This window comes from Alligator sinensis, unplaced genomic scaffold (genome assembly GCF_000455745.1).
Source record: "Alligator sinensis unplaced genomic scaffold, ASM45574v1 scaffold846_1, whole genome shotgun sequence".
NCBI lineage: Eukaryota > Metazoa > Chordata > Crocodylia > Alligatoridae > Alligator > Alligator sinensis.
The window spans coordinates 1,255,525-1,267,721 of record NW_005842230.1 but is presented as its reverse complement, the minus strand read 5'-3'; the positions used below and the strand labels follow the sequence as shown (position 1 = coordinate 1,267,721).

The window sequence follows — 12,197 nt, the reverse complement described above, 5'->3', positions numbered from 1 at the left end:
CAGCCAGAGGCACATGCTGCCAGAGGCTCTGTCTGCCACAGCCATGAACACCCTGTGGGCCTGCTGCTGCTGGTGGTGGGGGCTGTGCATCATGGGGGGAAGGAGGGGTAATGTGTGGCGGAGGGGCCCACATCTACCCACAACCCCCCACCCCTTCACAACCCCCCATTACTCCCATACCTACATCCCCCCAACAAACCCCACACCTACCCAAAACCCCACATACGCACCCACACCGCCCACACCTTCACAAATCCCCCCCACACACAACTCACCCCCACCCGCCAACCATACAAAGTACCTGCATATATTTCTAAAGGTTCATATAGTGTTATATGTAGTGTAGTTTGAAAAAAAAAATAAGAGCAAGTATTTTTGCATAATTTTTAATTTTCCTGCACATAATTCCCTGGGGTATAACTATGATCAGATTTGCCCCAATTTGCCAATTACTGTTAATAGCAACTCAAAGGAAATCAATATAAAAGCACACTTATGTTCATATTTTATATAAAATATTTTAAACCACCTTCATATTTTTTGCCTTTTCACAGAATGGAAAAATAAGAATTTGCCTTGCATTTTACCTCATCAGGTTCCAGTTGAATAGCTCTGTCATAACAGGCTGTAGCATCCCTCAGCAAACCAATGCTTTCATGTTCAAGGATCTGTTCTTTCAGAGATGGCTCTGCCTTTCGAATTGCACTCACCCCAGCCACTCCATCTGGTTCATGCATAGCAGCATATAGTTTCTTTGTTCAAATGCAGAAAAATATTGCTATTAGAAATGTAAATCAACTGCAGTACTTCTACTGAAAAAAAAATCAACATGCCATTTGTATATCTTAAGAATCAAGCATATTGCTAAATAATTTTCTTGTCAAACCATTCCAAAGCAGAATTCTCAGTCATGAATCACTTCAGTAAATTCTTTAGACATCTCAGACTATTTTATTGGCCAGCTTTCCAAATGCACTTCAGTCATGCTTTAACTTTCATATGTATCAGTATTCACCATCTTATGCTATTGAAAGGAGTAATATTATCAGGGTTTATTTGAACCAATTTATGAAAAGGAACAAATTCTCAGCAAGTTGTACAATTCAGACTTACAAGCTGTATGCAGCTGATCACAGTACTATCATTCTAAATTACTTCTTCAAACTAGGAAATCACTGTATAATATAAACAGGGAAACATGAACAGTGCCAGTTTATCTCATGTTACAAGTTAATAACATTTCTTGAAAATATCCTTCACATCTGTAAAATACAAAATGTATTTCATCTATATTGGCATAAGTAACTTTCCTTTACGTACAGGAATTTCAGTGATAGATTTTTTTTTTTAAGAAACTCAAGTTCACTGAAAAAGCAGTAAGTCTCTCTTTAAATTTACAGTAAAAGCTTTGTTATCCGGCACCTACGGGGAATGGGGGGTGCCAGACAACAAAATATGCTGGTTAACTGAGTGGCCCGAACACCGTCTTTGCCGGCTCAGGCCCCTGCCTCTCCTGCTGCATCGCTGCCCCTCCCGCGAGCCCCAAGGGACAGGAGGGGGGCCCCATGCAAGCTGCTATGCCCCGGGCCGTGGGGGCTTGGCAGCACAGGCTCCTTTGCCCCAGGCCCCTTTGCCCCAGGCCGTGGGGGCTCGGTGAAACTGGAACTGCCATGGTGGGCACTTCTGGTTTTGCTTTTCCCTTATAAGCTGGCATACCGGTTAATACAGCATGCTGGCTTGTAAGGTGCCAGATAGCGCAGCTTTTACTGTAAAATGTTATTAGAGTCTCATTTTAAATGTCTTTTTTCCTTATAACTAAAGAGAACGCCCTGCAGTCAAAAAAAACCCCTCCTTCAACAAAGCAGCATCTCAAAGAGGTGTACTTACACCCTTATCAAAAATAAAAACTTAAAAAAATATATTTAAAAACCTGTAGAAACCCAAGATGCTCCTGGATATTTTGTTTCTTTTCTGTGATGAAAGATTCAAAGTGCATCACAGCTCTTGTGTATGCCTTAGAACGAAAGGAAGCTACAGCCAATGTATCCTGAGGTATGAGGTCTAGAAAACGAGTCACATTTTGATATTCTCCATAGTTCTCACTTGACGCTGTGGAATGAAATAGTTTAAAAAGTTTGTTATCTAAGTTTAACTTCAAGTTATCTTAAACATCAAAAGTTCAGTTTATCCCTTATTACAATTTTATGATGTGCTATATTGAGAATATGCCTCCTTTAGCGTAACTATGATTACTTAGAAATGTCTTTAGTTCCGCGCTCCTAAGCTTTTCTAGGCAGCATGTATACCAACTTAGTTTTACAGATTTCCAAAAATAAAATGTAGGCAAGAAAAGCATTACATCATGTTTTACTTTGACACTATATACTTCAATTCAGAGGATAATGTTACAACAATTTACCAATATTATGGTAAGAAATAAAAAAAAAGATCCTATCATCATCTCAGCAGTAATGTTTCATTCTTACGTAGTTCTTATTTAAGGGACATTCCTATGGCTGCTTGCAGACATTAAAAAAACCCAACAACTCCAAAACGGTGCTTTCTTTTAAACTCAGCACACTCCCACACTGAGCCTAGCGCAAGCCCAAAAGAGGCAACGCATTAGCTGGACCCAGCTTGTTCAATGTCTGTCTAAATCTGGTGCTTTAGTGGGGCTTCTTTTGCATTTTTATCTAATAGCTGATTGACTTGGATTCAGAGAACAGTGCCAGAAAGCTCCACTGAAGCGCCCAATCTATACAGATGCTGCAGAGCCAAGTCAAAGTAACACACTGCTGCTTCCGGTAAAGTGCGTTTTTTTTAACATCTGCAAACAGCCTATACGCTTATTTGAAGAATACTAATTCCAGTTCACATGCAATGTTAATTAGCATCACTAACATTTCACATCTCCCTTATCTCTGCTTGACTTGCTAGTAGTTTTCTCAGCAATAAGCATTTGGAACTTATGTCTAGCCCATTGTGTCAGGTGATCAAGCATGGAGAACACTGTTTGGGTGCTCAGTTGACTCAGATCCAAGGCACTATCCTGGAGTCTTCTGTTACAGAGGTCATCATGTTTGAGAACAGCCATGATCTCTGCATAAACCTACCCAAAAGTTAATATAAAAAAGGCAGACATTTTTAGTGTCATCATACAGGCTGCAACCTGTTACAGGACAGCAGAAGAAACAAAGGTTAAACTAGAAATATTAGGCATTATAACTGTATCTATAATTTATATATTGAAACTCCCCACAGCAAGGACACACAAGCAAACACATTTTATCTACAGAATTAGAAACAGGAGAAGAATGATTAATGTACAGTTATATTCAAAAGAGAAATCTGAAGAAAGTCTACACTCTTTCCTGGTTTCTCTCAGAAAACCACACACCCACCTACCCACATCCACCTTTCTGGAATGCAGGCTGCAGGCTCCTATTACCAAGTGCAGAGGTTGACTTACAAAAGTACACGGCACTATGAACTGCTAACTAGGGGTATTAAATCAAGCAGCTTTTCCCCAAAAGCAGTTGTGCTCAACCTATGTCCTATGGTCTGGATCTAGATTTCAAAGTGACTAGATCCAGCCAGCAGCACAGGAGACCAGCAGCAAACAGCTTGGCCTGGTACATCCCATTCCCTGCCCTGCTATCTCTGCAGCTCTCCTTCTCTGCCTCCTTCCCCTCCCTCTGCCATTGCCAGTCACTTCCTTCTGGCAGTGCAGTGGAGAGGGGAGTGGTGGCCCACAGTGCAGCCAGTTTGTAAGCGTCCAGCCTGCCCCTCTAAAAGGCTGAGCCCTAAAGTGCAGGTGAAAGCCAAAGCGGGGTAGTTATGAATCAAGAGTCTGCTGATGCCTCAGTTCAATTTATCCCTGAGCAAGGTGTGGCACATCCATGTTCTCCCTCTAACACTCTAGCTCCCGGTGTTGCTGCTGTACAACTGGGATTCATAGAGGAACTACTAAGATTTACAAAAAAACCTTCCTGGAAATTGATGTTATTAATGAAGACTAGTGTTGAATACCTAAAATGTATACTGAGCTCTTCAAATATTGTGCTGAGATTCCTCAATTTTAATTTTTGTGAAAAATGAATGTGATTATAGCGATTAACTTGCCTCAGATGGGGAGTTGTTAATCTAGATGATCTCTCAAAGTCCCATCCAGTCTCATTTCTTTATGACTATGATAGGTCCATCTTACCTCTTGCTGATCCTCCTGACTGCATCCCAGTAAAACATAAACAAGAATGTGTGGAAGAAGACAGATTGTCACTTTGAAGTCATTTTTCATCATGATACTGCAGCAGTTGAAGACTTTGCTGGCAAGCTCGTGTTGTACCTATAACAAATATGGTATTTTTCAAGAAAAATCTAATTTTGATAGATAAAGAAAATGTGACTGGCATGATTTTTTAAGGCGTCAGACAAGCAAAATTTCAATATAATCTTTTTTTTATTATTAATGAAGATCAATTATGCCCAATCCAATTTATCTGATGATCCACAAATGGTACATTAGAGATGTAGACCTGCATCAGGAAGAGAGGAGTTACCACCATGCACATAAAACTTGGGGAACATACATTGCCAAGCTGGACACAACAGTATAAGCATATATTGCAGATTTTTCACCACAGAGACTGTATAGAGAGTTAAGATTCTAACTTCCTTTCCTCCAGCAGCCTCAAGGAGAAACTCCCATCTTTCCACTTACCAGGAGGGAAAGGAATTGTAAACTTGTTTTTATTTCTTCATCAGAAACTAGAAAAATCTAATGCAGCTACCAAGTTACAGGGGCTCCCGCTTTAGTGGCTCATTTAACAATGACATTCTGAATGCATCACTTATGCATATCAACATGGGGGAATGGGGAAATGAGAGCAACACAGCTAATGGGTTTCTGTGACTACAGGGATATGAAAAAAATGAGGAATTTCCTTCCCTAGATTCCTGATAACATGATTTTAGATTTAATATCTTGTTGCAGAAACACCTGTCACAGTATTTTCAATTTCCAATTGTCTAAACACTACAGAAAGGTGTTTGAGGTCCTTACCAAGTCTTTGACTGTTATGCAATATTGACTACAGTTGTACTAAGGTGCCTTTCTAACAAGGAACAGCTCTAATAAAAAACAACACTACAGATTTGTAGGCCTTGGTGATAAAGATGTTGATAGTAATTCTGGTTGTTATTATTAATGTTGCTAATCAAGCCTCTACTAAAAATTCCTCAATGTTCTGAGCACCAGAATCTTCTCTTTGCAATCAATGGAACTGAGAGAACTTTGTCAGCCCTATCCTATGGAATTAAAACTGTCTTCAGAAAACTAGTGAAAGTTTCCAGATCACAGGCACTGGTTCTCATGAGGGATTTCAATCACCCTGACATGTCCTGAGAGGGCAATACAGCAGTGAATAAGCAATCCATGAAGTTTTTGGAGAGTGTTGGTGACAACTTTCTAGTGCAAGTGTTGGAGAGACCAACTAGGGGCCATGCTCTTTTCAACCTGCTACTCACAAACAGGGAAGAGTTGGTGGGGGATGTAGAAGAGGATGACAACTTGGGCAACAGTGACCACAAGATGATCAAGTTCAGTATCCTGACAAAAGGATCCTGAGAGTTGTACTGCTGCTCTTTCTTCTTGTAAAGGAAGAAAAGAGAGCAGCAGAATAAAGACCCTATATATTTGAGAAAGCAGACTTTGACTCCCTTAGGGAACTAATGAGCAGGATCCCTGGGGAGGCCAGTCTGAGGGGGCAAGGAGTCCAGGAGAGCTGGTTGTATTTTAAAGAAACCTTACAGAGGGCACAGGAACAAACTATCCGGATGTGCAGGAAGAATAGCAAATATGGCAGGTGACCAGCTTGGCTTAACAGAGAACTCTATGGTGAGCTTAAACACAAAAAGGAAGCATATAAGAAGTAGAAGCTTGGACAGATGACTAGACTAGGGAGGAGTATAAGAATACTGCTCAGGCATGCAGGGATGAAATTAGGAAGGCCAAAGTGTAACTGGAGTTGCAGCTAGCAAGGGGCATGAAGGGTAACAAGATGGGTTTCTACAAGTATGTCAGTAACAAGAGGAAAATCAAGGAAAGTGTGACTTCCTTACTGAATTGGGGAGGCTGTGGTGGCCCAGCAGGGGGCGCTCCTGCGTTGAGCCACCCACCCCACTGCACCCGACCACCTTCCAGGCTCCGAGTGCCTCCCTGGGGGCACCTCACATCTGGCCAACCCCCTTCCTGGAGCACACCCGCTAGCCTGGGGGTTCCCCTGCCACCACCCAGGGCTCTGGACTGATTCTGGCTCTGCACACCCTTAGTCAGCCGAACCAAGGGGACCCCAAGGCATAATCTAGACCCACTCCCAATAAGTCTCCCACACTAGGTACAAAGGAGAACTTTATTGGTTACAGAGGGTAGGGTTAGAATAGGGTACAGGGTAGAGCAATAACAGAGAAATCCCATAGAGCAAACTCCCCTGGCTGGGTAGCCTTTGATCGCGCATCTGAGTTACTGCAAGCTATATATCTAGTTAGATCTCAGGTAGCTTACTCACAACAAGTATCATCCAGAGGCAGTTGGAGATTCCCTCTGGAGGCAGGCAGTTCCTTGATCATGAGTTTTGAGAGAGAGAGAGAGCAAGCTTCAGATGGTATAGCTCTTCTCTGTCTCTGAGTCTCCCTCATGGCTGCTGCACCCACCTCCTGGGCAGTCCTTAACTTATATAGCCCTTGTGACCTCATTTACCTGGTCCAATGGAGGCCAGCACCTGTTAGCTGTGAGCCAACCAATTTGAAATACACCACTAGTTGCCGGGCAGACTGGCAGTCTCTAGCCCACCAGGGAGGAAGCCCCTCACCCAGGTATGTGATACTAGTCCCGTAGGCAGAGGGAGCAGGTTTCCCCCCTCCCTCAGGAATGTGTCCAGCTCAGGTTACCTAAAGAGACAGGGTAAAGGTGTGTCTCCTCTGCTGGGCCCATCCTAATCAAATTGTCACAGAGCAGTGTTTTGGGGGAGAAACAAAGGTGGCCTTCTGCCACAGCAACCTAGTGACATGCAGAAAAGGATGAAGTACTCAATGCCTTTTTCACCTCAGTCTTCACAGGTGAGGTGAGCTCCCAGACTACTGCACATGGAAGAATAGTTTGCGGAGGAGGTGAGCAGCCAACAGTGGTAAAAGAACAGGTTAGGGACTATTTAGAAAAGTTGGACATATACAAGTCCATGGGGCCGGATGGGATGCACCCAAAGGTGCTGAAGGAACTGTCTGATGTGATTGCAGAGCCGCTGGCCATCATCTTTAAAAACTCATGGCAATCGGGAGAGGTCCTGGATGATTGGAAAAGGGCAAATATAGTGCCCATATGTAAGAAAGAGAAAAAGGAGGATCCACGGAACAACAGACAAGTCAGCCCCACCTCAGTTCCCAGAAAAAATCACGGAGCAGATCCTCAAGGAAACCATTTCTAAGCACTTGGAGGAGAAGACAGTGATTAGGAACAGTCAGCATGGATTCACCAGGGGCAAGTCATGCCCAACCAACCCGACTGCCTTCTTTGATGAGATGACTGGCTCTGTGGATGCGGGGAGACCAGTGCATGTGGTATAACTTGATTTTAGCAAGGTTTTTGATATGGTCTCCCACAACATTCTTGCAGGCAAACTAAGGAAGTATGGGCTGGATGAGAGGACTGTAAAGTGGACAGAAAGCTGGCTAGAGCATTGTGCTCAGAGGGCAGAATCAATGACTCATTGTCTGGTTGGCAGCCAGTATCAAGTTGAGCGCCCCAGAGGTCAGTCCTAGGACCAGTTTTGTTCAATATCTTCATCAACAACCTGACAAACAGCATAGAGTGCACCCTCAGCGAGTTTGCAGATGACACCAAGCTGGTGGGAGTAGTAGATACACTGGAGGGTGGAGTTAGGATTCAGAGTGATCTACACAAATTGGAGGATTGGACCAAAAGAAATCTCATGAGGTTCAATAAGGACAAGTGCATAGTCCTTCACTTAGGATAGAACAACCCCATGCACCGGTACAGGCTGGGGGCTGACTGACTGGGCAGCAGCTCTGCAGAAAATGACCGAGGATTACAGCAGACAGTAAGCTGAATATGAGTCTACAGTGGGCCCTTGTTGCCAAGAAGACGAACAGAATACTGGGCTGCATTGGTAGGTGTGTTGCTACCAGGTTAAAGGAAGCAATTATTCCCTTCTATTCAGTACTGGCGAAGCCACATCTGGAGCAATGTGTTCAGTTTTGGCAACCCCACTACAGAAAGGATGTGGACAAACTGGAGAGAATCCAGCAGAGCGCAACAAAAATGACTTGGAGGTTGGGGCACATGATTTATGAGACAAGGCTGAGGGAACTGGTCTTACTTAGTCTAGAGGGGATTTAATAGCAGCCTTCAACTACCTGAAGTGGGGTTCAGAAAGAGGATGAATCTAGACTATTTTCAGTGGTGACAGATGACAGAACAAGAAGCAAGGATCTCAAGTTGCAGCAAGGGAAATTTAGGTTAGATAATAGGAAGAATTTTCTCACTAGGACAGTAGTAAAACACTGGAACAGGTTACCCAGAGAGGCTGTGGACTATCCATTCTTGAAGGTTTTTAAAACTAAGCTAGACAAAGCCTTGGCTGGGATGATCTAGCTGGGGATGGGTCCTGCTTTAAACAGGAGGTTGGACTAAATGACCTCCTGAGGTCCCTTCCAACCCTAAATTTCTATGACTGTATGACACACCTTCGTAAGCAGGGAAAGCTGACTCTGGTGATGTGCTGGGGTCCCAACTGTCAAACTGGCTCCAGTGCAGTTTCCAGCTCTGGGACAGCATCAGAGTGTCTAATGAACATGTCTTTGTAAGAGAGAGAAAGCTGGGCAGGTATTCCCAGGGCTCAAGAGACCCGATCCTGCACGAGACTTCCAAGGGCAGGCAGAATCACGCCCCTTAAGACTTGGGAGTGCCTGTCCAGGGAAGCTGAGGAGAGCGGAGGCAGCTCCAGTCTGCCCACTCTCTCACTTTTTAAAACAAGCAGATGTTTGCTACTAAATAGCAGCACAAGTTGATAGGATCTACTTCATGGCCACAAATTTAGTTTAATTCAATGACACAAGGGTGATGTCTGTTTCCATCCCAAAGTGAGCTTTATTCCTTTTAGATTTTTCATTCATTTCTTTAAACAGGGAGAATGTAATGAACTCTGAAACTCTACATTCATCACATATGGTAGCATGCAGCTCCCCAGTTTGTTTTTAAGATATATACAAAACATTAATTGTTCTTACCTTTGTTATAAGATAACCTGCCCAAGTTGCCGACCATTCTGCAAAGTTGTTACCTAATTTACTTAAGTAAATTGGTTTCTTCATCTTAGACCAGTTTACTGCTTTCTGATAACTCTTGTATCTGCAATTTAAAATGCAAATAGTGTAAACAGGTATTGTTTCCTTACACAAAAGAAAAAGACACCTTCTGCAATTAACCAAGTAGTATTCCGACTGCAGTCCTACTTGAACTTCTGGAATTCCCTAAAGGTTTTATCATAAAGAGAGAGACAGAGTCCACAGAATACGCACATAATATAAACAGCGTACGTATATTTATGCATATTTATATGCAGTGCAGTCTATTTTATATATAGTGTAGCGTGTGTATGTATATGAAGCAGATGCCATTTTTATTTCTTGTTGCACTTCATATAAAATACCATGGAATATGCATTGCAAGAATTTGTACGCATGTCCCTTCTGCTGTTTAAGTTAGTCTGGCAAAGTCATACAATTTCATAAAATTTCCCAATTAATAGGGACTGGCTGAAAAAATAAAAGATATAAAAACACAAAGATGGGGGCTCTTTTCTGGATTTTTCCCAATTTGTCAATGTCTTCCTTAAAATGTGGTATCCAAAACAGGATATGTTATTATAGGCAAGTCCTCACCAGCGCTGAACAGAGTGGAAACGTTGCTTTCTTTTACTTTCATATGACACTCTTGTTAATACATTCCATATGCTATTAGGCATTTTTTTCAATAATATACTTCTGACACACGTACAACTTTCAATCTAGTATGACACCTCAGATGCTTTTCTGTAGCACTGCAATCTACCCAGTAATACCCCATTTGAGAGTATTATGCACAAAATATAAGCTTAATTATTGCTAATCCAGATACAAATATTTTAGAGTTCTTTGTCAAAGAAATTTTATTTAAAAACTATCACATACCGTGTGTTTAGGTGAGGTTCCAATATTTCCTGAACGTTCTCAGGAAATCTCCTCCAAAGCCTGGAACCTGAGCAATCAATTTTTGTTTCTCTACACTCATAGATGGATAACAATTCCTAAAAAAAACCCATGCTACATGTTAAAAAGCTAGTATTGTAAAAGACTAATTCACCTATTCATAATGGTCACAACCAATGACAAAGAAAACTAAAACTGACAACCCCAGTGCAGAGGACCTCCACAGAGTCCTGTGCCACATTAAATCCTTAACATCCATGTTAGTATGATTTTCATTTCTATGAACACACTAGCACTGAAGGGGACTGTATCACTGACCTGAAAATTAATACTGATAGAAAGTATTACTCTACTGATAGGATGAAAGATCATGAGCATAATAGAACTGCAGTAGATCCAAATACTTCAAGAACTTTCTTATCTTTTTCAAAATCCTTAAGTAGGGTGCAGCAGTATATTTGAACAACTTCAGCTCCCTGCCAGTGAAAGTCTTTTTTTTTTTTGCTTGTCTGTTTGTTTTAAACAGAAATACATTAACTACTACATAGACCTATGAGAGCAAACAGATCAAGAAAAATTCTTTCTAGCCCATATTCTGAAATTGCACAGGTCTGAGACTGAGTCACACCGCAAATAGACCATAAAAGAAAACCTCTGTGCATTTGTTTGGAAACAAGCAGTCTAAAAATATTACAAATGCTAGCACTGTGAGAACAGGTTCACAACTAGCTATTTTAAATTAGTTCTGTGTTTTTAAAAGAACACAATCTGGAGGAAAGCTCAACAGCATGGAAGTAATACCAGGCACACTTGGTTAACAAAGTCAGCAACAAAGTACTACTGGTATTTACCAGAGGTCAAAGATCAGATTTGTTAAGGACAAGAGAAACCTTCATGTTAGAACAAATGGTTTAGAAATTATCATGCTCTTCACTTCTCTCTCCACTAAATTCTGAAGCAAAAGATAGTTAAGAGATCACTCTCCATTTGAATCATATTGTTATAAGTAACAAAATAAGAAGAAGGTATGTTTTCCTCCTAAAAGGTTTACAAGATCAAGTCTGTGATTTTTAAATAGTGGTAACTTGACCTTGAATTTGAAAAGTCATAAAAAAACCTCAAGAATACATTACATCTGACACCAAAAACAGATCTGCCATACACAGGATTTTCATTCAGAAATATTCTTTTTTCCAGCTACTCCTAGTTCTCCCTCCATATTCTTGCTCCTTATCAACCATATCTTCTCCCACCTTCCTGTTTCCCAGTCCAAGTCCCACCTTCACTAAGCTCCAAAACTGATTTCTACCCCCAGCCTAACTCTTGCCTGCATGTTTTCCTCTATTTCCCTTCTTAGCTCCCAGACCCAAGATCTGTCTAGCCAGTCCCAATTCCTACAACACCCCAAGCTTCTTTTCCCAATCTACTTCTATGTACCTTAGTAAGTGAAATATTCTAAAGGATCAGAAATATCCTAAAAGGACTATTTTATGTAGGTGTCTGTGTGCACAGATACATAAATGCTATAATACTTATATTATACAGATTCTGCTCTTCAGTGTAACAAAGAAATAATTCAGTAATGAAAAAAAAAAGATGATGCAACTAACATATTCCCTTACCTGAATGGCATACGCTGCAGAATCTTGAGCACGGACATTATCAGCATAAGCGAGGAATGCTCTGGTTAGTTCCATTAATAATCCAAAAGCAAAATTTGGATCCTCCACTCCAGTCTTAGAAATAAACAAGGAATATTGTTAATACAGGTAAATGACCTGCTTAATAAAAATATTCACTCTTTAACTTTTTTAACCTTGTTTTCAATGGCTTTAAATGAGAAAAGAGGCTAGGATTTTTATTGCAGGTTTTCCTCGCTAACTACGGTTTTGCCAACCATGGTTATCCACGCTTCAGATTTGGAGGGGGGGGGG

General features: G+C 41.5%; 1 protein-coding gene across 2 annotated transcripts in view; it reads right to left on the bottom strand.

Annotated features, from left to right (window-relative positions):
- The window catches only part of ATR (ATR serine/threonine kinase), a 75,295-nt gene that overhangs the window by 30,874 nt on the left and 32,224 nt on the right, over positions 1-12,197 (bottom strand). For both annotated transcript variants that reach the window (XM_014521606.2, XM_025208462.1), the window contains 7 exons: positions 11,886-11,999; positions 10,246-10,361; positions 9,304-9,424; positions 4,208-4,345; positions 2,902-3,109; positions 1,931-2,109; positions 588-752 (listed from right to left, as the gene is read on the bottom strand). In XM_014521606.2, the coding sequence (XP_014377092.1) occupies positions 588-752; positions 1,931-2,109; positions 2,902-3,109; positions 4,208-4,345; positions 9,304-9,424; positions 10,246-10,361; positions 11,886-11,999 (1,041 nt within the window). The remainder of the gene's footprint in view (positions 1-587; positions 753-1,930; positions 2,110-2,901; positions 3,110-4,207; positions 4,346-9,303; positions 9,425-10,245; positions 10,362-11,885; positions 12,000-12,197) is intronic.